Below are 26,396 nucleotides of genomic sequence, written 5' to 3'. Positions count from 1 at the left end.
AGGGGCCCAAAGAAATCTCACAACACAGGAGTCTTCTTTGATCAGAACAGCAAATCCCAGTAAAGATATCAGATGAAATCTTCTCCAGAGCAGTAGCACCAGCTCCAGTAGCAGCAAAGTCAGGAAGGAAACAAGGAAGCCCAAAGGAAAAGGGACCACTGGCTCTCTGGGTCCAACCCAGAAATAACCAGATAGCACCCCTGGGCTGTCTTGACTGGTAGAGGAAAGCAGCCTCACTCATCCAGAGTTCACCAACTCCCTCTGGGTCCAGGCCCAGTCCTGGAAGTTCTGAGTGGAATGTTGGTCTGCAGGGTCTCATGCTGTCAGTTTGTCTTGTTATGCCCTGCTAGAAATCCCTTACTACATAACCAACTGGGAAAACATTAATTGCTCATGGGTAGGACAAGCTAATACAATAAAAATTACAATTCTACTTAAGTAATTTACTTATTCGGTACATACCTATCAAATTACCAAAAAACTTTCCCCCATAAAATTAGGAAAAAAAGTATAACAAAATTCATCAGGAAAAACAAAAGATCAAGAATAACAAAGGAATTAATAAAAAAAGTGAAGGATGGTGGCCTAGCAGTACCAGATCTTAAACTATACTAAAAAGCAGTGGTCATCAAAACAATATGATACTGACTAAGAGACAGAAGGGTGGATCAATGTAATAGACATGGGGTAAATGACCTCAGCAAGATAGCAGTGGATAAACCCGAAGATCCCAGTTTTTGGAACAAGAACTCACTATTTGACAAAAACTGGTGGGAAATTGAACATCTCACACCCTATGCCAACAAATTCAAACTGGGTAAATGACAAATATAAAGAGTGAAATCAAACAAATTCAGTGAACATAAAATAGTATGCCTGTCAGATCTATGGGAAAGGAAGGAATTCAAGATCAAGCACGAGAAAGAGAATATTACAAGATATAAAATAAATAATTTTGATTATGTTAAATTAAAAAGGTTTTTTTTAATAAATTAAATCAATGCAACCAAAACTAGAAGGGAAGGAACAAATTGGGGGAAAAACTTTTATAACAAAATTCTCTGACAAAGGTCTAATTTCCAAAATATATAAGGAAGTAAGTCAAATTTACAAGAAATCAAGCAGTGTTCTAAATCCTTCCTGATTAGAGAAATGCAAATCAAAACAACTCTGAGGTACTACCTCACACCTAGCAGATTGGCCAACATGACAGCAAAGGAAAGTAATGAATGTTGGGAGGGGATGGGGCAAAATCGGAACATTAATGTATTGCTGGTGGAGTTGTGAATAGATTCAACCATTCTGGAAGGCAATTTGGAATTATACCCATAGGGTTTTAAAAGATTGCATGCCCTTTGATCCAGCTATACCACTATTGGGTTTGTAGCCCAAAGAGATTTAAAAAAATGTTTGTATGAAAATATTTATAGCTGCATTTTTTGTGGCAAAAAAACTGGAAAATAGGGAGGGTGTCCCTCGATTGGAAAATGGCTGAAAAAATTGTGGTATCTGATAGTGATGGAATACCATTGTGCTGTAAGGAATGATAGGTTGAATGGAAGGAATGAAGGATTTCTATATGAACTGGAAAGATCTCCATTAACTGATGCAGAGTGAAATGAGCAGAGCCAACAAACAGAACATCGTACACTGAAAGTGAAACTTTGTGGAATGATCAAATATAATATATTATACTACTAATAGCAATTCAATGATCAAGAACAATCCTGTGGAACTTATGAAAAAGAATGTTATCCACATCTAGAGAAAGAACTATGAGAGTAGAAACAGAAGAAAAAACATGATTTATCACTTGGTATATGATTTGGGGTTGTGGTTTTTAAAAGATTACTCATTACAAATACGAACAATATAGAAATGGATTTTGAGTAATAAGACATATATATGTCAGTGGAATTGCCTGTGAGCTTGGGGAAGGGAAAGGGAGAGAACAAGAATCATGTAACCATGGAAAAATACTCTAAAAATAATGTGGGGGAGATTTTTTTAAAAAAAAAGACAATATAAAATGCTTGGGATTCTACCTGCTAACACACACACACACACACACACACACACACACACACACACACACACACACACACGAACTACATGAACACAATAACAAAACACTACGCATACAAATAAAGACAGATCCAAATAACTAGAGAAATATTACTCATGGGTAGGAAAAGCCAATATAATAAAAATGACAATAATACTTAAATTTACTTATTCAGTACCATACCTTGGTACCAAAGAAATTACTTTATAGATCTATAAATACAAATAACAGAACCAATCTGGAGAAACAAAATGCAAAGAATACCAAGGGAGCCAATGAAAAAAATTGGGAAGGGGGCTTAGCAGTAATAGATCTCAAACTCTTATTACAAAGATGTAACTATCAAAACAATTTGGTATGGAAAAGAATTATAGAGGCTGACCAGTGGCACAAATAAGGCACACAACATATACTAGATATACACAATATATACAAATGAGCAGAGTAACCTAGTATTTAATAAACCCAAAGATCTCAGCTATTCAATTCATTCAACAAAAACTATTGGAAAAACTAAAAGTAGTCTGGCAAAAATGTAGTAGAGAACACCTCACAACCACATACCAAAATAATAAGTTCTAAATAGGTACATGATTTATATGTGTATTATAACAGAATAAGCAAATTACCAGAACATGAAAAAAATTTACCTATCAGATTGGGATAAGTTCATGATCATGATCAAACAAGAGGTGATAAAATGGATAATTTTGATTTGATAAAATTAAGATTTTGTGCAAACAAAATCAATGCTGGGGAAAATTTCTTTGTATTGATTTCTCTTTAAGGTCTCATTTTAAAAATATATAGGGAGGGGGCAGCTGGGTGGCTCAGTGGATTGAGTCAGGCCCAGAGATGGGAGGTCCTGGGTTCAAATGTGGCCTCAGACACTTCCCAGCTATGTGACTTAACTCTATTGCCTAGCCCTTACCACTCTTCTGCCTTGGAAGCAATACACAGTATTGATTCTAAGATGGAAGGTTAAGGGTTTTTATAAAAAGTGTGTGTGTGTGTGTGTGTGTGTGTGTGTGTGTGTGTGTGTGTGTGTGTGTGTGTGTAGGGAACTGAATCTCATTCTCTAATTAATAAATGGTCAAGTGTTATAAAGGGGTAGTTTTCAGAGGCATAATACAAATCCAAATTATCAATAGACATGCCAAAAAATGCCCTAAATCACTAATAATCAGAGAAATGCAAATTAATCAATAACTCTGAGGTGCCAATTGGCTAAGATGACAAGGAAAATGACAAATGCTGTAGACAGGATGTAGGAAATCAGGTACAGTAATGTACCATTCTGAAAAACAATTTGGAACTACACCCAAAAAGTTATTAAACTGTATAATTTTGGACCCAGTAATACTGATACTATATCTATAAAAAAGTCAAAGAAAGAGGAAAAGGACTTTTTTTTTTTAAGTTCTACAGCATCTCTTTTTGTAGTGGTCAAAAATTAGAAAGCATTGAGGAAAACTCTATTGGTACCATAATAAATGATAAAGGGGATGATTTCAAAAGAACATGTTAAGATTTATATGAACTGATGCAAAGTGAAGTGAGCACAGGCAGGAGAACAATTTACACAATAACAATATTGTAAAGATAATGAACTTTGACTTAGTAATTCTGATCAACACAATGACTAACCAAATCTACTAATGGACTCAAAATACAAATTAAAGCTATTTTTTCTTTCCTTTGCACATAATTAATGCAGGAATTCTTTCTTGCAATGAGTTTTATTTTTCTTGCTTTCTCAATGTGTGTAAGAGAGGGAGAAGGGACAGAGAGAATCCGGAAATGGCAACAAAATTGAACTTTAATTTTTAAAATACATTTATTAAATGTTTTAAAAAACAGTATTACAGAAGAAGAGGTCGCAGTCCAGAATCTTGTGGGACATCCATGGTTAGTAGGATGAAGGTCCACCAAAGGAGATTGAGGAGTAGTAGTCAAATAGTAAGAGAAAAATAGAACCCCCAAAACCTAGAAGTGAGAGAGTATTTAAGGAGAAGAGGGTTAACAAACAATGTAAAAGACTACAGAGAGGTAAAGAAGATTGAGGATTGAAAAAAATGTCATTAGATTTGGGAGTGAAGAGATGAGAGAGCAATCTGGACTTGTTTGATATTATTCCTCTTCATAAATTCAGCATTTCAGTCTTTACCCAGCTTGTCCATTTTTTATTACCTCTCCATCTAGAAATCCTTAACTTTCTTCAAAGAATAGCTCAGATGCCATCTCCTATGGGAAGCCCTTCTTGTTAGCATTTTCTTACCCAAACTTTTAATTACTTAAATTGCTTCCCTTAGTTAAATACAAGCTACTTGAAGGAATAGATGGTTTTCCTTTTTTAGTTTTCTCTTAGAGTGCTTAGCACAGTGCTAGGCACTTCTTTCAAATTTTCTTTATGCAATTTGTAATTTCATTAGCATAGAAAAATATTCTCTACCAGTTCAGACCTGGAAACTGCTCTGCAATTAATCATGTGAGAGAGCTTGCACTGAGGTAGAGTAGACTTGCCAGGGGTTATGCAGTCACTATGAATGAGAGATAGTACTGAAACTCAGATTTTCCTGACTCCTAATCTGGCTGGCTGTCCACTACCAATGCCTAACAATCTTGTACATATCACATATTTAAAATATATTTGACTGATGACCAAAAGGAAGAATTAAGAAATAGAGTTTAACAAATTATAAATATAGGGGAAGACATTATTTGCAAGTCCAAACAATAGATTTATTAAAGAAGAAAAGCAACAGCTGACATTCCTAACTCCAAATCTGGTGCTCTGTCCACTATGCCACCTAAATGATGAGCTGTTCGTGATGTGGGATTGGAGATGAAAAAATAGACCTGAAGGGGGCAGAGCTGGGTAGCTCAGTGGATTGAGAGCCAGACCTAGAGACAGGAGGTCCTAGGTTCAAATCTGGCCACTTCCCAGCTTTGTGACCCTGGGCAAGTCACTTGACCCCTATTGCCTAGCCAATATACAGTATTGACTCCAAGACGGAAGGTAAGGGTTTTAAAAAAAAATAGACCTGGATAAATAGATCTGGGAACCATCTACAGAGATGATAATTGAACCTATGAGAGCTGATGACTTTACCAAGTGAGAAAACGTAGAAAGAGAATTTAAGAGGGCTCCAGACCAAGTATCAGGGGACATCTATAGTTAGAGGGCATAACATGAGTAATAAGATGACAAGAGTGTATCTAATAGATTCACAATACACATAACTCACTCAAGTGCACATACCAAAAACAACTTAAAAGCCATTTTCCAAAAATGGTCAAAAGATATGAACAGTTCTCAAAAGTTCTCTTTTTCACATAAACATGTGAAAGAACCTCAAGATCATTAATAAGAAAAAATTAAAATAAAAAACTCATCAAAATTACTAAAGACAGGAAATCAGATTTGGAGGGGCTGTAGAATGGTATGAATACCACTGCATTGTTGGTGGAGCTATTTAGTACAATTTTGGAAAACAACTTGAAATTATGCAGATAAAGTAATCAAAATATCCATATTCTTTGGTCCAAATATTCTATTACTAGATTTTATATACCAAAATATTTATAATACCTTATTTGCTGATAGTAAAAAATTGCAAGCAAAACAGATGTCCATTAGCCCAAGGATGGTTAAACATAATTCTTGCAGTTCATAAATGTAATGTAGTAAGAAATGATAAGTGTGATGAACAGAGCATTGAAACATGTCTATTAACTGATATAAAATGAGGAAAACAAAGCCAAGAAAAAAACATAAAAATACCCAAGTCAGTCTGAAATTTTATGATGACTTAATTAATATAGTAGAAAGAAATTAAGAAGGGAGAAGGAAAGGGTGTAGGATTTTCTCCCGCCTGGCTTATACTGGGCAGGAAGATGAGGGGATCTAGAAAGTAAAGATTTGGAGTGTGAAAGAGGAAGGAATCAGCCTGAACTCCAAGAGGGCTCAGCCAAGATGCCTGAACATGAATTAGCTCAATGGAAAACTCACCACCAAAACCCAGATAAATAGCTGTCACCACGCCAAGATGTCGAAACGCTTAGCACGCTGCCAGCCAGACACCTCTCCAGGAAAAGAGGCCGAAGAGAGGAAGTGACATGCCTTATATAGACAGTTTTACGTCACTTTCCTGCATCTCATCTGTACCAATGTTAGCTTAGCTTGACTTAGGACAGCTCAGGGTCTGTTGGCTGTTTCTGCACATGTCTGCTGAAGGCCATTTTCTCTGATACTTAATCCTTGAGTATGGTGCAAACATTCCTAACCTTGTTAAACTAAGTAGGGTGGAGAAATGTAGAGTTCCCAAGACTTGATTCTGTTAAACCAAGTATCTCCATTGTTACTAATCAGGAAATAGCTAAATCAGATTTTCTAAAGTAAGGTCTGAGTAGGGTGGAGTTTTAAAATTCACACTGCCACAATGTAAACAAAAAGAACCACTATGTGTGAGTAAATATGCATAATTTTAGAAAGAATAAGCATGGCCCAAAAGAAAGGAAATGAGAAGACTCTTCTGTAGAAATGGGAGGTTCAGGGCTGTGGTATATGCCACACATATTTTAAAACTTTTGGATGTGTCAATTAGTCACACTGATATTAATTTTATCCTTTTTTGGTTTAAAAAATATCTGTTATATGGGATGGTTCTCTGGAGGTAGAGGTATATTGGGAGAAATTATGGTGATGTATAAAAACAAAATTACATCAGTAAAAATTGTTTTAAAGTGGGAGGGGGACGTTGAAACCAAGAACCAAGAAAGAGCAAAATCATGAAATACCAAATAAAAGTATTCAAGAGGTTGTGAATACTGTTAAATACCATAGAGAAATTAATTAGAATGAGAATTGAGAGCCCCATTTGATAATTAAAAGATCACTGATAACTTTGGGGGAAGTCTAATTTCAGTTAAATGACTAGGTTGGAAACCTAATCCAGTGTTTTTTAAAAACACTAGGAAGCATAGGAATAAATGAGTCAATCCTTAAAATAATAATTTTATTATTTATTTTATAACATATAATATTTTATTATTGTTTTAAATTATATTTATTCACCATATCCATTATATGCATATATAAATGCATATATAATACTTAATAATATCAATATGTTGTGACATATCAATAATATGAATATTATAATATTTTACTATTATAAAAATAATAATACCTACATAAAATCATCAGCAAGTATCATTCTGCATTGGGGCTAAGCCTTCCCAATAAGATCAGGAGTGAAGCACGAATTCTATCACCATTTATTTAATTTTGTACTAGAAATGTTAGCTTTAACAGTTAAAAGAAAAAGAAATATAAGGAATTAGAATAGGCAAGGACAAAACTATCTTTGCGGATGATATAATGATATACTTAGAGAATCAACTAAAAAACTAGTTGAAACAATTAATAACTATAGCAAAGTTGCAGTACACAAAACCATGAACCAACATAAATCACCAGCATTTCTATGTATTTCCAACAAAGTCCAGCAGCAAGAGTTAGAAAGAAAAATTACAAATAAAATAACTTTAGACAATATAAAATTACTTGGGAATCTATTTGCCAAAACAAATACAAGAATTATGAGAACACAATTACAAAATGGTTTTCCAGCAAATAAAATTAGAGCTAATCTATTGGAAAAACATTAATTATTCATAGGGAGGCCAAGCTAATATAATGAAAGTGAAAAAAAATTTGCTTTGGTCTGGATTCAGACTCAGTTCTTTTTTTCTAGAAGTAGATGGCATTTTTATCATGTGTCCTTTGGGATAACTTTATCATTATACTGCTGAGAATAACTGTCATTCATAGTTGTTCACTGTAAAGTATTCTTGTCACTATACAATGTTCTCCTGGTTCTACTTATTTCGTTCTGCTTCAGTTCATCAAAGTCTTTCCAAGTTTTTCTGAGTGCCTCTTGCTTGTCATTTCTTATAACACAGTAATATTCCATTACAATCATATACTATAATTTACTCATTCATTCTTCAATAGATGAGTATCCCCTCACTTTCCAAATCTTTGCCACACTAAAAGAAGCTGCTTTAAATGTTTTTGCACATATAGGACCCTTCCCCGATCTGGTTTGGTATATATTTTTTTAATCTCTGGGATATAAACCTAGAAACAGTATTGCTAGATCAAATTGTTCTTCTGAATGATTGAATCCATTCACAACTTCCCTAATAGTGCATTCATTTCCCATATCCCTCCCAAATTTTGTTATTTTCCTTTTCTGTCTTAATAGCAAATCTGATAGGTGTGGGGTGGTACCTCAGAGTTGTTTTAATTTGAATTTTTCCAAATAGTGATTTAGAGCTTTTTTTGCATGACTATAGAGACTAGTTTAATTACTTTGTCTAAGAACTGCCTATTCATATCTTTTGACCATTTATCAATTGGGAAATGACTTGAATTCTTATATATTCAACTCATTTATGTATTTGATTCAAGGAGGCCTTTGTTAAAAAACTTGCAAAAAAAATTTGCACCATTATGATTACTGTATACACTACTTTCCATCCTATCTTATCCTTGTTTCTGACCTTTACCTCCCCCAATTTGCCCTCTTTTCTAGCAGACTCACACCCCTTCGCTTATCCCTTTCCCCTCCCACTTACTAAAATAAGAGCTTTCTATACCCTTTTCTATACTTATTTAATTCTGTAGGTTGTTCCTGCATTGAGCCAATTCTGATGAGAGTAAGGTTCACTGGCTCTCCTCTCCACTGCTCCCTCCACTGTGAATGCTCTTTCATGCCTCTTTTATGTGCAACAATTTGCCCCATTCTGTTTTTCCCTTCCCTCTTCTAATGGATTCCTCTTTCTCATGCCTTAATTTAATTTTTAAACATCCCATAATATTCAATTCACAACCTTGCCCTCTACTAACTACTCCTAACTGCCCTAAAATGAAAAAGTTCTTTGGCATTACAAGAATCATCTCCCCACATAGGAATGTACAGTGTTCAACTATATTGAATATCTTTTGACTTCTCTTTCCTAATAATAACCTTTTTATAATTCTCCAGTCTTGTATTTGAGAATCAAATTTTCCATTCGGCTCTGGTCTTTTCAATTCACTATTTCATTGAATATCCATTTTTTTCCTCTAAAGGATTATTATCAATTGAGAAATGACTTATATTCTTATATATTCAACTTTTATATGTTTGAGAATTGACACTTTTATTAGTAAAAATTTTTTTTGCATTATGATTACTATGTATTTTACAGCTTAGTTTTGCTGGGTAAGCGATTCTCAATTGAAGTCCTAGCTCCTTTGCCCTCAGGAATATCATATTCCAGGCCTTCTGATCCTTTAATGTAAAAGATGCTAAAGTTTTGTGTTTATCCTGACTATGGTTCCACAGTTATTTGAACTCTTTCTGTTTGGCTACTTGCAATATTTTCTCCTTAAATGGGAGTTTTGGAATTTGGCTTTGGTATTCCTGAGAGTTATCCTTTTAGGATCTCTTTCAAGGAGGTAATCAGAAGATTCTTTCAATTTCTACTTTTGTCCTTTCATTCTATAATATCAAGATGGTATTCCTTATGATTTCTTTAAAGATGATACCAATGGGGACTTCCGGGTAAACATGGCGGCAGTCTAAACTCAAGACTCAACCTCTCCTCAGCACCCACTGATATAGACTACCTCAAAAGACAAAAAAACCCAACTACATAAAAAATGAAGGGACTCTACAGTAGGGCACAGCATTGAAGGTACGTGGGATTTGGGCATTTCCACACTATAAGGGGGTGAAAAAGCTCCCACCAAAATGCGAGCTGATTTACCCTCCCTCAACCCACCTACAGAGCCAGAGTCAGAGCCAGCATGCACCAGAATCAGCAAGTGAGCAAGGGGCACCTCTAGGTCCTTGGGAGCTGACTAAGACCACCAAAGACCTACCCCTGAGAGCAGCTACACCTGAAACCCCAGCAGGCTGAAGAGTGCAGACTGTGGGTGCTAGCAGGGAGATAGCATAGAGAAGGGCAGCAAACAGAAGTGGAGATTCAAGAGCTTGCCTCAGGCAAAACCCTTGCTCCTTAACTCCATACACAGAGAGCTTGCCCTTCTCACTCAGATTTCTGACTAAAAAAGATGTTAGGAAAGGATTTTGGATAAGGGAAACACAAGAGGAAAAAACATATAAAAATCTACTTCATTGTTTTGGAAGGGAAAGGAATAAGGGCTATGGGATTTACTTATTCTTACTCTTATTTAAGAAACTATGTTAACTAAGTTACTAAGTTAAAACTTAACCAAGTTCCCAAATCTTACTTAGCAGGGGTCCAAAAAGTTAAAGCTAGATCTGTTGTTGTTAAGATATCCAATCAAGTCCTGATGTCCAAGTGAGACTGAATGCTGAGGGAAGCTAGATACAGGAACCCTTCCTCAGTTCAACACAGGGAAACTCCTTTTAATATCTTCCTCTTGACTGCCTCAGGAGACCAGAAGGAAAGTCCGTTGGGGCAAGATGGAGTCTTCCCAGATCCTCCAGCTCAGGCTCCCATGTGACCCTTGATCACATGCCACTGTCAATCACACCTAGATTTGCACTTTTCAGTTCTTGCACAGTTTTGCGAATTCCAAACCTTTCCATTCTTTATCACAAAGGGAAAGAAAAACCTCCACAGTTATGGCAAATTGTGCCCAAGAGCAGCAACCTCCCTCCACCAAAAAAACCCAAGAAGACATTGACCCTGGAAAATTTTTACAGAGGAAAAACCCAGGCTAGAGGAAATTTAAATAAATGCACCAAAACCTTCCCCCCAAAATGGAAATTGTCCACAAGCTCTTGAAGAATATAAATTGAAACTTATCAAAACGATGGAAGCCTTCCGGCAAGAAAAGAAGGAAATAGTTCAAAAGAGAAAATGACAGTTTAAAGGACAAAAACTCCCAATTGGAGAAACAGCTGGAAGACACAAAATGCAGCATAGACCAAACCGAAAAGGAAAACCAGTCTTTAAAGTCCAGAATTAGGCAACTGGAAGACAATGATGTTGCAAAACAGCAAGAATCAATAAAGCAAAGTCAAAAGACTGACAAAATAGAAGAAAACATAAAATATCTTACTGAGAAGATGACAGATCAGGAAAACAGATCACGAAGAGACAATTTGAGAATCACTGGTCTACCTGAAAAGCCAGAAATTAACAGAAATATTAACATCATACTACAAGAAACCATCCAAGAAAACTACCCTGATGTTCTTGAACAAGGGGGCAAAATAGACATTGAAAGAGTTCATAAAACACCCTCTACCCTAAACCCTCAAGAGACAACTCCCAGGAATATAATTGCCAAATTTCAGAGCTTTCAAGCTAAGGAGAAAATTCTACAAGAAGCCAAAAAGAGACAATTCAGATACCAAGGAGCACCAATCAGGATCACACAAAACCTGGCAGCTTCCACACTAAAGGACTGCAAGGCCTGGAACATGCATGACATTCAGAAAGGCAAGAGAATTGGGTCTTCAACCAAGGATCACCTATCCATCAAAACTGACTATATACTTCCAGGGGAAAGCATGGGCATTAAACAAAATAGATTTCCAAGTATTTGTAAAGAAAAGATCAGAACTAAATGGAAAGTCTGATATCCAAACACAAAGATCAAGAGAAACATGAAAAGCCAAATAAGAAAGAGAGGGAAATGGGAAAAATGTTTTTGTTTTTTTTTAATTCAAACTCTTTTCTTTAAGGGCTACAATTAGATAAAATTATATGTATTAATATATGGGGAAAATGTTATTTATAACTCAAAATTTATATTCACTATTATAGTAATTAGAAGAATCATTCACAGGAAGAGATTGGGGCATTAAGAGCTATAAGATGATATGCAAAAAAAAGAAAAAAGGGAGGGGGGGAAATCGATGGTGGCACCAAGAGATACTTGAAGAAATAAAATAGGATAGTCTTTATCACACAAAGACAAGCATGGGAAGGGGAGGGGAAGGAGAGAAAGTGCTAATATGTAATACTTAAACCTTACTCTCAGTGAAATGAATTCTGAGAGGGAAGAGCACCTAGATCCATTGGGGTCTTGAATTCGAAGTTATCCTACAGGGAAAGTGGGAAGGGAAAAGTAAGGGAGGGGGTAGGGAGTACAAAAAGGGAGGGAAAAGGGGAGGGAACTTAAAAGATGCTAAAAAAAGAAGGGAACAAAAAGGGAGGGGCCAGAAAGGGAAGCAAACCAAAAAAGGGGATTAGGGGGGTTGATTAAAAGTAAACCACTGGTTTACAAAGATATAGCAAAAGAAGAAAGGACAGAACTAGGAGAAGATATCAAAATACTAGGGAATACACAAGTGACAATCATAACTTTGAACGTGAATGGGATGAACTCACCCATAAAACGAAAACAAATAGGACAGCGGATTAAAATCCAAAATCCTACCACATGTTGTCTACAAGAAATAAACCTCTGAGGCAGGTAGATACTCACAAGGTTAGAATTAAAGGTTGGAGCAAAACCTATTGGGCCTCAACTGATAGAAAGAAGGCAGGAGTTGCAATCATGATATCTGACAAAACCAAAGTAAAAATAGACCTGATTAAAAGGGATAGGGAAGGTAAGTACATCCTGATAAAAGGGAGTATAGACAATGAGGAAATATCAGTAATCAACATGTATGCACCAAATGGTATAGCACCCAAATCTCTAACTAGGAGAATTGAAGGAGGAAATATATAGTAAAACTATACTAGTGGGTGACCTGAACCTACCACTATCAAATTTAGATAAACCAAATAAAAAAATAAATAAGAAAAAGTTAAAAGAGGTAAATGAAATCTTAGAAAAATTAGAGTTAATAGATATATGGAGAAAAATAAATAGGGACAAAAAGGAATACACCATCTTTTCAGCAGCACATGCTACATTCACAAAGATTGACCATATAATAGGTCATAAAAAAACATGCCATACAAATGCAGAAAAAATAAATGCAATCTTTTCAGATCATAAGGCAATAAAAATAATGATCAGTAAGGGTACACGGAGAGCCAAATCAAAAATTAAATAATATGATTCTCCAAAATCTACTAGTGAGAGAACAAATCATAGAAACAATTAATAATTTCATTGAAGAAAATGACAATGATGAGACATCCTTTCAAACTTTATGGGATACAGCCAAAGCAGTACTCAGGGGAAATTTTATTATCCTTGAGTTCATATATTAACAAATTAGGGAGGGCAGAGATCAATGAATTGGGCATGCAAGTCAAAAAACTTTGAAAGCAAACAAATTAAAACCCCCCAGAAGAAAACCAAATTAGAGATCCTAAAAATTATGGGAGAAATTAGAACTATTGAACTAATGATTAGAAGCTGGTATTTTTTTAAAAAAGCAAACAACATAGACAAAGTACTGGTCAATCTAATTAAAATGAGGAAAGAAGAAAACCAAATTAAATGTATAGGCAATCATTAAAAACTATTTTGCCCAATTGTATGGCAATAAATATGCCAATCTAGGTGATATGGATGAATGTTTACAAAAATATAAATTGCCTAGATTAACAGAAGAAGAAATAGAATTCTTAAATAATCCCACATCAGAAAAAGAAATTGAGTAAACCAAAGAACTCCCTAAGATAAAATCCCCAGGTCCAGATGGATTCACAAATGAATTCTATCAAACATTCAAAGAACAGCTAATCCCAATACTATACAAACTATTTGACATAATAAGCAAAGAGGGAGGTCTACCAAATTCCTTTGATGATACAAATATGGTACTGATTCCAAAGTCAGACAGTTCAAAAATGGAGAAAGAAAACTACAGACTTATCTCCTTTATGAACATAGATACAAAAATCTTAAATAGGATGCTAGTAAAAAGACTCCAGCAAGTCATCAGGAGGGTTATTCACTATGATCAGGTGGGATGTATACCAGGAATGCAAGGATGGTTCAAATTAGGAAAACCGTCCACATAATAGACTATATCAACAAGCAAACCCACAAAAATCACATGGTTATCTCAATAGATGCAGAAAAAGCCTTTGACAAAATACAACACTAATTTTTATTGCAAACACTAGAAAGTATAGGAATAGAAGGGGCTTTCCTAAAAATAATAAACAGTATTTATCTAAAACCATCAGCCAACATTATCAGCAATGGAGATAAACTAGATGCATTCTCAATAAGATCAGGAATGAAACAAGGATGCCTATTATCACCCCTATTATTTAACATTGTACTAGAAACACTAGCAGTAGCAACCAGAAGAAAAACAAGTTGAAGGTATTAAAATTGGCAATGAAGAGACTAAGCTATCATTCCCTGTGCATGATATGATGGCCTACTTAAAGAATCCTAGAGAATCAACTGAAAAACTGGTGGAAATAATCAACAACTTTAGCAAAGTTGCAGCATACAAAATAAACCCACATAAGTCATCAGCATTTCTATTTATCTCCAACGCATCTCAGCAGCAGGAATTAGAAAGAAAAATTCCATTCAAAATCACCCTAAACAATATAAAATACTTAAGAATCTATCTGCCAAGACAAACACAGGAACTATATGAACACAACTACAAAATACTTTCCACACTATGAAAACTAGATCTAAACAAATGGAAAAACATTGATTGCTCATGGGTAGGACAAGCTAACATAATAAAAATGACCATCCTACCCAAATTTATTTAATAATTTAGTGCCATACCCAAACTACCAAAAACCTTTTTTACTTAATTAGAAAAAATCATAACAAAGTTCATTTGAAAGAATGGAAGATCAAGGATATCCAGGGAAATAATGAAAAAAAAATGCAAAGAAAAGTGGCTTTGCAGTACCAGATCTTAAACTATACCATAAAGCAATGGCCATCAAAACAATATGGTACTGCCTAAGAGACAGAAAGGTGGATTAGTGGAATAGACTTGGTGTAAGTGACCTCAGCAAGACAGTCTATGACAAACCCAAAGATCCCAGCTTCTGGACCAAAATCTATTATTTGATAAAAACTGCTGGGGAAATTGGAAGGTGTGGGAGAGATTAGGTTTGGATCAATACCTCACACCCTACACCAAGATAAACCCAGAATGGGTGAATGACTTGAACAGAAAGAAGGAAACTATAAGTAAATTATGTGAACACAGAATAGTATACATGTCAGACCTTTTGGAAAGCAAAGATTTTAAAACCAAGCAAGACTTAGAAAAAGTCACAAAATGTAAAATCAATAATTTTGATTACATCAAATTAAAAAGGTTTTGTACAAACAAAACCAATGCAACCAAAATTAGAAGGGAAGTAACCAATTGGGAAACAATCTTCATAACAAAAACCTCTGAAAAAGGTCTAATTTCTCAAATTTACAAAGAGCTATATCAGTTGTATAAAAAAAATCAAGCCATTCTCCAATTGATAAATGGGCAAGGGACATGAATAGGCAATTTTCAGTCAGAGAAATCAAAATTATTAATAAGCACATGAAAGTGTTCTAAATCTCTTATAATCAGAGATGTAAATCAAAACATCTCTGAGGTACCACCTCACACCTAGCAGATTGACTAACATGACAGCAATGGAAAGTAATGAATGCTGGAGGGCATATGGCAAAGTCTGGGACATTAATGTATTGCTAGTGGAGTTTTGAATTGATCCAACCATTCTGGAGGACAATTTGGAACTATGCCCAAAGGGCACTAAAAGACTGTCTGCCCTTTGATCCAGCCATAGCACTGCTGGGTTTGTACCCCAAAGAGATCATAAGGAAAAATACATGTACAAGAATATTCATGGCTGCGCTCTTGGTGGTGGCAAAAAATTGGAAAATGAGGGGAAGCCCTTCATTTGGGGAATGGCTGAACAAATTGTGGTATATGTTGGTGATGGAATACTATTGTGCTCAAAGGAATAATAAAGTGGAGGAATTCCATGGGAACTAGAACAACCTCCAGGAAGTGATACAGAGTAAAAGGAACAGAACCAGGAGAACATTGTACACTGAGACTGATACACTGTGGTACAATCGAATGTAATGGACTTCTCCATTATTGGCAATGCAGTGATCCTGAATAACTTGGAGGGATTTATGAGAAATAACACTATCCATATTCAGAGGAAAAACTGTTGAAAACACCAAAGAAAAAACAACTGCTTGATTACATGGGTTGATTGGGGATCTAGACACTAAAGAACATCCTAGTGCAAACCAACATCATGGAAATAGGTTTTGATCAAGGACACATGTAATACCCAGTGGAATTGCATGTTGGCAAAGGGAAGGGAGGGGAGGGAGGAATAGAATATGATTTTTGTAACCAAGGAATAATGTTTGAAATTGACCAAATAAAAAAAAATAAAATAAATTTAAAAACTAAAATTAAATAATGATACCCAAGCTCTTTTTTTAAATCATGGCTTTCTGTGAGTCTACTAATTCTTAGATTTATATTTCTATTGTCAGTTGTTTTTCCCATTAAATATTTCACATTTTCTTTTGTTTTTTTCATTCTTTTGACTTTACTTTTTGATGCTTCATGGAGTCATTAGCTTCCACTTGCGCAATTTTATTTTTTTAAAACCCTTATCCCTTATCTTAGAATCAATATTGTTTATTGGTTCAAAGGCAGAAGAGTGGTAAGGTCTAGGCAATGGAGGTTAAGTGATTTGCCCAGGGCCCAATTTAAATCCAGGACCTCTGTCTCTAAACTGTTACTGACTCTCAATCCACTGAGCTTCCCAGCTGCCCTCCCCATTACAATTTTTATGGCACCTCCTTTTCCATTTAGTCAATTCTACTTTTTCCAAAGGACCAATTCTGTCTTTCAAGTTTTTCTCTTCAGTATTTTTTTTTATATATTCCCATTTGGTCAATTCTGTATTCTGAGTTCTTCCCAATTGGGCTAGTCTGTTTTTTAAGAAATCAATTTCTTCAGTAGTTTTTGTGCCTCCTTTACCAAGTTATTGACTCTTTTTTCATGATTTTCCTGTATCATTTTCATTTCTTTCCCCAGTTTTTCTTCTATCTCTTATTTGATTTTAAAAAGTGACTCCATTAATTCTTTTTGAGTTTGAGAACAATTAATATTTTGGGGGAGGCTTTAGATGCAGTAGCATTGACTTTGTTGTCTTCTTTTGAATTTGCATCTTACCCTGTCACCAAAATAACTATACTGAGTTTCTTTTTGTTGTTTGCTTGTTTCCCTTCCTTTTTCTTTTCTTTTAGTTTAAAAAAAATATTAAAGTTGTGGGATCTGTAACTGTAGTGAAGGAGAAACACTATGCCAAGCTTCAGGTTCTTTGTGCAACCTCTATCAGAGCTGACACTGGAAATCTGTCTGCTTTCAGTTCTTCCAGAGTGGTATGATCTAAGGAGAAGTGTGTTTAATACTCTCCCTGCCTGTGCTCTGGTCTGTGAGTAACCCCAAGCATTCTTTTACTCCTTGCAACTGTGATTAGGGTCCCCTGATCCCCAGTGGTTGCAAGTACTGGCATATGCTGGTGTTCCTCCTTACCCTGCCACTGTACCCCATGATTATGACTTGGTTCTGTGTCTGAGTCTTGCACCTAGACACCACAAAGGGATCCCTCTAATCTTTTGAGCAGTTGTCTGACCCACCCCTTACCATCTGTGGCTGAGAGTTCTGGAAGCCTTGTCTACTGCTTCAGCCGCTCTGTACTCCACTTCTGATACACGAAATCCCTTATGCTGGCCTTCTAAGTTGTTTGGGGCTGTAAAATCACTTACTTTGTCTCTGTGGGTTTTGTTGCTGTTCTAGAATTCATTTTGAGGTATTATAGCATTACTTTTTGGAGTGTAATTTGGTAAAAATCAGATGGATCCCTCTACCTTCTCCACTATCATGGCTCTGCCCTTTTCAATACACTACTGACTCATGCTGAACTTAAAATCAATTATCCCTTGCCCCTCACACAAGAAGCTTGAGACAGAGTCCCCTCTATCCCAGGAGTGGAGACCATAAAGTTAAAGTTCACGAAATAGATGGGGAAAATAAGCAAAAAAATTACATGACAATTGAATGTTATGGTGACAGAGAGGATCAAAATACAAACTTAAATGGGGATGATAACAATGTCAAAAAGGCAAAGCCCCAAAGAAAAGTATGAAATGCTGTCAAGAACTTCTGGAGGACCTTAAAAAGGATTTAAAAACCAAAAAGGGGGAGGGAGGAGAGGCGAAGATGACAGCTATAGCTAAGTAGCAGGGAAAGTCAAAATGGCAATCACCTCAAAAGGATAGAAGTAAAAAACCAACAGCAAAATGGCTCTTCTGCTGAACACAACTTGAAAGGTAGGAAGAGTTGATTTTCACAGCATAAGGGAGATCTAGAAGCAGAACCACACACCGAGGAGTGCTGGTCACCCCACTCCCCCAACTGGGCCCGGCTCCATGTCTAGGTGTAGGCTAACTTCAGGATCCTGGGACCAGGACCAGGACCACACCAACAAAAGAGCACCTCAGACCCACCCCCATCCTCAGAGCTAGGTGGGATTCATAAGTGACTTCTGCCAAACATTTAATTCCAATATGATATAAACTATTTGGAAAAATAAGCAAAAAAGTTCTACCAAATTTCTTTATGACATAAATATGGTGCTGATATCTAAACCAAGAAGAGAGAAAACAGAAAGGAAACTACAGACCAATTTCCCTAATGAACCATGAAGCAAAAATTTTAAGTAAAATACTAGCGAGTAATATATCACATGTCATATATAGTAATATTTCACAAGGATAATGCACTATGATCAGGTGGAATTTATAACAATTAGGCAAGATTGGTTCAATATTAAGAAAACTATCAAGCCTAACTAATCATATCAATACTATATAACAATAGAAATCTTATGATTATCTCAACAGATGCAGAAAAAGCTTTTGACAAAATACAATACCCATTCCTAGTAAAAACATTAGAGAGCAAAGGAATAAATGGAGCTTTTCTTAAAATAAGCAGTAAATATCTAATTGAAAGCCTTTAGCAAGCATTACTGCCATGGAGGTAAGCCTTCTCAATAAGATCAGGGATGAAGCAAGGATTAAGCATTATCATCACTTTCAATATTGTACTAGAAATACTAGCCTTAGCAATCAGGCAAGAGGTTGCTGTTACATAACATATAATTAAAATAGGCAATAATAAATTATCAGAGCATTAAAATGTGCATAACAAAGTATGGATCTTGATGAAAGATAATGGGTTCAAACAGAAGGATAGCAAACAGGTCAGGGAAAATAATCTGAAAGTATGAGATCTTGAAGGCAGATGAGGTCACTATTGGTGAGAAGTTGAAGTAAAAAGGAAATAGATTATATTTAGTATTCTAAGAGGTATTCCAGATACTTTAAATTTACTAGAAGAAATTATAGGGTATATAAGGCAAAACTTTAAAAAAATTTCCCCTTATTTTTAATATTCGTTTTTAAAAATTTTGAGTTCTGAATTCTTTTTCCATCTCACCCCTCCTCCACCATTGAGAAGGCAAGATATGTGGTATCAATTATAAACATGACCTCACAGACATTACTTTTCAATCAATAAACTTCCTTCCTTACTATATTATATGCTAGACACAATTCAGAAAAGTAAAAGTCAGTCCCAGACTAGGAATGGCTTACAATCTAATCAAAGGCATTATTATGCAAATATATACAATGCAAGCTATGTAAAGACAAACAGAAAATAAATAATAGAGGAAAGACAAGAAAATCAAAAGGGGTTGGGAAAGGCTTCCCATTATTTTGAGAATTTACTTTTTTTAAATTTGGATTTGGGATTTAATTTCATGGAAGTATAAAGTAAACTATTTAGGCCAAGTAATTACTAGGAAATTAATATCAATATAGACAGTCCACTTGGCTTTTTTTTTTTGGTAGTGGTATTAGATACAAATTGCAATAATGTCAGCAGAAATTTCTTTAAAATTATTAAGTATGAAATAAATTGCAAACCTAAAATACTATTCCTCACTGACCTTAATTAAAAGTTATCCCCCCCCCACACACACTTTTTGTTGGTTTGATTATTTTCCCTAAGAAAAAGCACCAACTCTCCAGAACCAGAAATTAGATCTAAGTAGAAATACTTCCATGAGATTTTAAAATTTAAATGGAGACACACACATTTAAAATCATAATAAAATCTCACTTGGATAGCTATACATATGAAAACCTAATTTTAAAAACTTGGAGTTAACACTTAAAAGATTTTTAAAACATATTTTTGAATTGAATTTAATGGGATTATATACTGCCAACTCTTTATTATATAATAGTTGTCCCTCTCTGTATTGCAGTTCACTTATGGAGGTGTTTCACTGTATCACAGGTTTTAAAAATATATTATCTAATTCTCTATCAGAGTTTTTATTATATAGCAGAAATTTGAAGATGAATACCATACAGTACACAATGGAAATGCAGTACACCACTACAGCTTGCCAATATGAGACTGTATACAGCACAGTATTGGCTGATAGAATGATAGGCAACCAATCACAGCACTCCATTCTGTATTGGCTCAGTGACAGTAGTGTGTTTACTTTCCCATTGTTCAGAAAGCATATGAAGTGTTTATAAGTATATGGGAAAAGAGAGTAGAAAAGGTTTATAGGAGAGTGGGGTTTATAAAGGCTTAAAATAGATATAATTAATAAATATAACATCGCTACTTCATGGAGTTTCACCTATCACAGGGGAATCTGGAATGTAACTCCCAGGATTGGTATGGGATGATGGTATATTCATTGTTCAGTTAAAAGTTATATTATTTAATTTTGCTTTCAACTAAAGTCAAAGAAAATTCTTCCCAACATAAAATTCATTAGCTATTCAGGAAAAGTGATTGTTAACACACTATAAATAAACTAATAATCTTTTGGCGATTTCCATTCTCATATTTACTCTTATTTTTCTTGAACTACTCTTGCTCCATATTCTGAATTCTCAAATACACCAAGACTTCCTCATTTATGCAGCAGACCAGTACCATGCTTGTGATCTATCTAAAAACAGAAGCTGTCAGAGATAATAAGGAAAAAGACTTGTATAAGAATATTCATAGCTGCGCTCTTGGTGGTGGCAAAAAATGGGAAAATGAGGGGATGCCCTTCAATTGGGGAATGGCTGAACAAATTGTGGTATATGTTGGTGATAGAATACTATTGTGCTCAAAGGAATAATGAACTGGAGGAATTCCATGTGAATTGGAACAACCTCCAGGAATTGATGCAGAGTGAAAGGAGCAGAACCAGGAGAACATGATACACAGAGACTGACACACTGTGGCACAATTGAATGTAATGGACTTCTCCACTAGTGGCAATACAGTGATCCTGAAAAACTTGGAGGGATTTATGAGAAAGAACACTGTCCACTGTGGTAGTAGAAACACGAAGATAAACAACTACTTGATTACATGGGTGGAGGGGGATATGATAGGGGATGTAGACTTTAAATGATCATCCTAGTGCAAACAAATTTCTTTAAATAGGTATTAAAAAAGGTCAAATACACTAATTTAAAACACAATTAAGAAAAATCTTTCAGTTTCATATTAAGGCAACAAATATCTTCAAGTCATCACTTACAATTTCAAATAGAAATTCCAAATGAAAGAGTATTTCCTATACTAGTTTATTAGGAAACCATAAAAGATTACTCTTGCTGATTTTTTGAGTTTAATCAAATTGAAAATAACATTAAGTAAAAGGTTCTCCCCTTTACCTACTATGTGCAGTCCTATTTAATAATAATAATAAAAAAACCATCAGTAACAACTCTTAATTGAACCTCTACTGCTAAGTGCGCATACAAGATGAAATGTTCTTAAAAACATAGCACATGGCCTTAATAAAGTCAACAATCTGTTAACAGGAAAGATTATCCCATATAAAGACTACTGAGCACTGCTTTATTATTATCTCTGATAATGACAGAAGTGATACAAATAAATTACATTCCAGGTAATGAATTCATGAAATAGAATCTATGAAAAGTATTTGGAGGCAAGCTTTAATTCAAAGTCTTCCAAAAGTCTAATTATCAACTGTACCTCAATGCCTTTCTCTAAATGATAGTTCCTAAACCAGTTAATCCATAACACAGTTGAACAGTATTATATTTCAATCCTTGCTGTTCAACCAGGAGAGAATCTCCTACCTTCCATATGCCCCTTCCACACCTTGAGAAAGGAACCCAGCAATTTGGGAAATTTGGATCCATCAAGGGCTTCAATTGTATAAATGGAAAGATGTTCAATAAAATTCAATTCAATAAAATTGAAAAATTGAAAAAAAAATAAATTCAACACTAAATTCAACAAGAGTAAGTCAGGCACTGTTTGTCCGAAAACCAGAAACAACACCAAAAAAGTAAATTATTCTTTGGGAAGAAGTGTCCTTGAAGTTTAACACTTTGACTCTAGATGAAAATAACTTGCACAAAACAAAGTAACAGTTTATGTTGTATAGGGAGTTCAATCTAAATCCTTGAAAGCAAAAAGTTTGTAATCTGATCTATTTTGCTATTTTTTTTGTCTTTACACTAGGTCAGTGATTTGTACAATTCAATTTTGCCATTAATTACAAATGAATTTTACTTCCTGTTTTTAAAAAAATGAAAGACTTTATAGATAAGTTACTAAAAAGTTAATAATGGTTCAAAGGGGAAACCATAAATATAAACTTCCTTCATTTTTTGTAGTTTTTGATTCACACTTCAAATATAAATTTAAAAAATTTTTGGTATCTGAGATATATTCCATTTTGCCTGTTTAAACTTATTTTATTTTTAAATTCTTTCAATACTTTTAGTAGAAAATGATGTCTATATACATTACATTTTAAAAATAAAGGTAAATTACCAGAGCTAAGAGGCAGCAGATAATATCAGCCCAACTAACAAAATGAATATATGAATGAAAACTGTGCAGAACTAGTAGGGCACATCTGTATGAAAGATGATCTGACAGTGGCCTTTCCATTTCCCAAGCAACTCAAAAAAAAGAGGGAAGTGAGATGATGAAAAGTTTATCTTCATTTTGATTTTCTCATTTTTACTTGGGAAAGGAGGCATGGAAGGGAGAAAGATTTTCATCAAATGAGAAAAATAAAAATTGACATGTTTTTATATGCCTCTGATTGGCAAAGTTGACTAAAAAAAGGAAAGAAGTCACATGTTGGGGGAAGGGACTTCTGAAAAACAGGTCTAACCATTAGGTAAAGCAATTTAGAACTATGCTCCCCAAACTGATAAATTAGCATAATGTTCTGTGACACTACTAGGCCTATACTCCAAACAGATCAAAGAAAAAGGAAAAGGACCCATACATGCAAAAATGTTTTTAGCAGCTCTTTTTATAGCTTCAAAGAACTAGAAACAAAGGGGAAGGGCTGTTAGTCCATCAATTAGGGAATGGTGGAAGAATTAATGGTATATGAATGTATTGGAATGCTATTGAACCTTAAGAAATAATGAAAAGGACAGTTTCTGCAAAACGTGGGAAGGTTTGTATGCACTTTATAAAGTGAAGTGAGCACAATAAGAACAATTTACACAATAACAACACTGTAAAGACAAACTCAGAAGCCTGATCAGAACTACAATTCTGGAAGACTAATGATGAATGAATGCCTCCATACAGAGATGATACAGAATGAGCCACAATTTTTACATGGCTTCAAAAGGCTTTTTAATTCTTTTTTTTTTCCGGTGGGAAAGAGGTAAAGCAGAGGAGAACTATTGAAAAAATTAATTATTAAAAAAATCCTAATACACTTCTTAAAAGAGTATCTTCATAAATGTGCCTACACTTTAAATTGTTTTCTGGCATGGGCACGTTTTGGAAGAATTTGGGGCCATGGCTCCATTTAAATTAGAGCCCTTTACCTAGCTATTGACCGTTGCTGACATAGAGCTGAAAATGTTTTAGTATCAATACTGGAATTCCCAACCCTTAAGTCATTCCATGTCTTCCTAGGACCTTCTATTTCCTGACTTTAGACTGGGCAATATATACACGGAAAGAGACGAAGGGAGGAGGAGAAGAAGGTGTAGGTATGCCCTGACTCAGAATTTGGCCAAACCTAATGTAGAATCAGGACAGTTACCAACTTATTCCAATAAGACCATCTGGTCCACCAACCTGCCTAGTACTTAACTTCTAAATAAAACAATTAAGGATGAGGTAAAACAAAATTGTTACAGTGACCTTAATTCCTTCCCATCCTTCAGTTTCTCCACACAAGTGTCCTTTCTAAGCTTTGACCCAATAGCCAGAAACTGACTCGCCAATGCTAGTTTTAAGTCATAACTTTACATAAAATTATCTTATCAATCTTTATCCACAGCTCTGTGCTATCATATTCCTCCATTTTTTGCTTATTAGGAAAATGAGGCTGAGCATAATTAAGTTGAAGGAACACAGTTAAGGAGGCTGGATGTGAACCAAAGGCTTCCAGGTTCCAAGAACATCTCTCTATCCAATTAGATAACCTCATTACCAGGAGACACTAGTAGCATTTGTGCCACCGCAACGGCCCCACTTCCCCCAATACACACACTTTCTCTTCAAGCAATTGCGCAGTGCAGGAGTTGAGAGTCAGGAGAATCCCGTAATATTCCCTGCTTCTCCCAAGACTCCCCCTGGCTGTGGGGCCTCTCTTCTCATATCCTCTGTGCCTCAGCTTCCCCATCTGCAAAATGAGGGACGCCACCACTTGTCAGTCCTGCCCACATATATATATATTCCTTCTTCCCTTTCTAGTAGGGGTAATTAAAAAGTCTTCGAAAGCTTTCGTTTAAAAGCTAAAAAGCTGAGGCTGGGGCTGCAGAATCTCAGGGCCTTCCTAAGCCCAACTCGGGACCATGGGATGTCCCTAGGTTTGGAGTTAAGAAGTAGGTTGATTTCCCCCTTCCTCTGCATATAAACGTTCTCGAAAGTGTGCTTAGATTAAGTGCACCCCTTCTCCCCATGCCACCTCTAGGAAAGGTCCGCGGCTTTGGGGGACTCAGCCCGTATCCTGCATTTCCCAGAAACAGGCCGCCGGGATGTGGGGGGTGGGGGAGCTGGGCACCCCCGGCGCCCAAGGTGCTGGGGCCGGGGAGTGAGTCTTACGTCCCGGGGTGTCTCCGGGCGGGGAAGCGGAGGAAGATCCCTTACCTGTTGTTCCGGATACTGCTCAGGACGCACAGCACTAGCTCCAGGTAGGTGCGCAGCACGTCCAGCCAGCGTGTGGAGAGTTGCAGAGACTCGGCCTCCTCTCCTCCAGCTCTAGTCTCCGGGTCGCTCCCCGCGCCGCCTCCGCCGCCTCCGCCGCCGCCGCCGCCACCACCACCACCGCCGCCGCCGACTCCAGCAGCTCCCCCCCCGCCACTGCTCAGGTAGTTCTCCGCGGCGAACTCGACGCGCAGCTCCCGCACGAACCAGCCGCACTTGCGCATAAGGAAGTCGAGTCGGGGACGCTCGGCCGGCGAGACACGGAGGCTGAGGCGGAGCTGGGGCCAGAGCGCCGGGTAGAAGAGGCACTCGCGCCAGTGCGAGCAGGAGGCCGAGGCCCGCAGTCTGTCGGGCGCCGGCAGGAAGGAGAAGATGTGCACGATGAGCTCGCTGGGCAGCGACGAAGCGCCCGCCGCTTGCCCACACAGTGCCATCCAGACCCGCCGCCGACCGCCGGCACCCGGATCCTCCTTCTCCCGCCTCCGCCGCCGCCGCGCTGCCCAGGCGGCTCTGGCTCGGGCTCCCGGCTGCTGTCGCGGCTGCGGCACTGACAAGAACAACAACATCAATGACAAGGGAGAGGGGGGCGGGGCCGCCGTGAGTCCCGGCGGAACCAACCAGAGCACATTCCGTGAAGAGGGGGGGAGAGGAAAAGGGAAAGAGTTCCGACACCAACTATGATCTTTTTCTTCACCAGTAAAGCCACTCGCACCAACAGCAGCCGTAAAGATAATTTAGTCAATGGCCCTTCTTCTCACCTACAGGGAGTGGGAGACGCCAAGTCAGGACACAAGGAAAAAGAGCCCCTCCCCTGTGGCAAGAGGTGGGCGTGGAGCAGTGGTAGATACCGAGTTTGACGTCGACTGGAGTGGGAGGAGCTCGTCCAGACTTTGGCGACTTCCGGAAAGGGTGGGGGGAAGGTAGTCTCCGGGTAAGGACTGAGAAGAGGCACGTGACTGATGACGCACAGGACTTGGGGCGACTCTCCCGCCCCTCTCGGGCTATCTTGGAGAAACTCTAGGTCGGGGACCGCTACCCTCTACGGGTGGGTGGAGCCCAGATTCGTGGCGCTTGTTTGAAGTGGTCGTTTT

The 26,396-nt window shown here is 36.8% G+C and overlaps 1 protein-coding gene across 2 annotated transcripts in view; it reads right to left on the bottom strand.

Moving 5' to 3' along the window:
- Nucleotides 1-26,123, bottom strand: part of FBXO33 (F-box protein 33) — a 47,938-nt gene extending 21,815 nt beyond the window's left edge. Inside the window, exon 1 of one of the 2 annotated variants that reach the window (XM_007473161.3) lies at nucleotides 25,249-26,123. In XM_007473161.3, coding sequence (XP_007473223.1) covers nucleotides 25,249-25,871 — 623 coding nt within the window. In that variant the 5' untranslated portion in view covers nucleotides 25,872-26,123. The remainder of the gene's footprint in view (nucleotides 1-25,248) is intronic. The other variant, XM_001379066.5, reaches the window with a different exon arrangement.
- Nucleotides 26,124-26,396: the final 273 nt, after the last annotated feature.

Source organism: Monodelphis domestica, chromosome 1 (assembly GCF_027887165.1).
Source record: "Monodelphis domestica isolate mMonDom1 chromosome 1, mMonDom1.pri, whole genome shotgun sequence".
NCBI classification, from domain to species: Eukaryota; Metazoa; Chordata; class Mammalia; order Didelphimorphia; family Didelphidae; genus Monodelphis; species Monodelphis domestica.
Note: the sequence above shows the minus strand (reverse complement) of the source record. Positions and strands in the feature narration are given on the sequence as shown.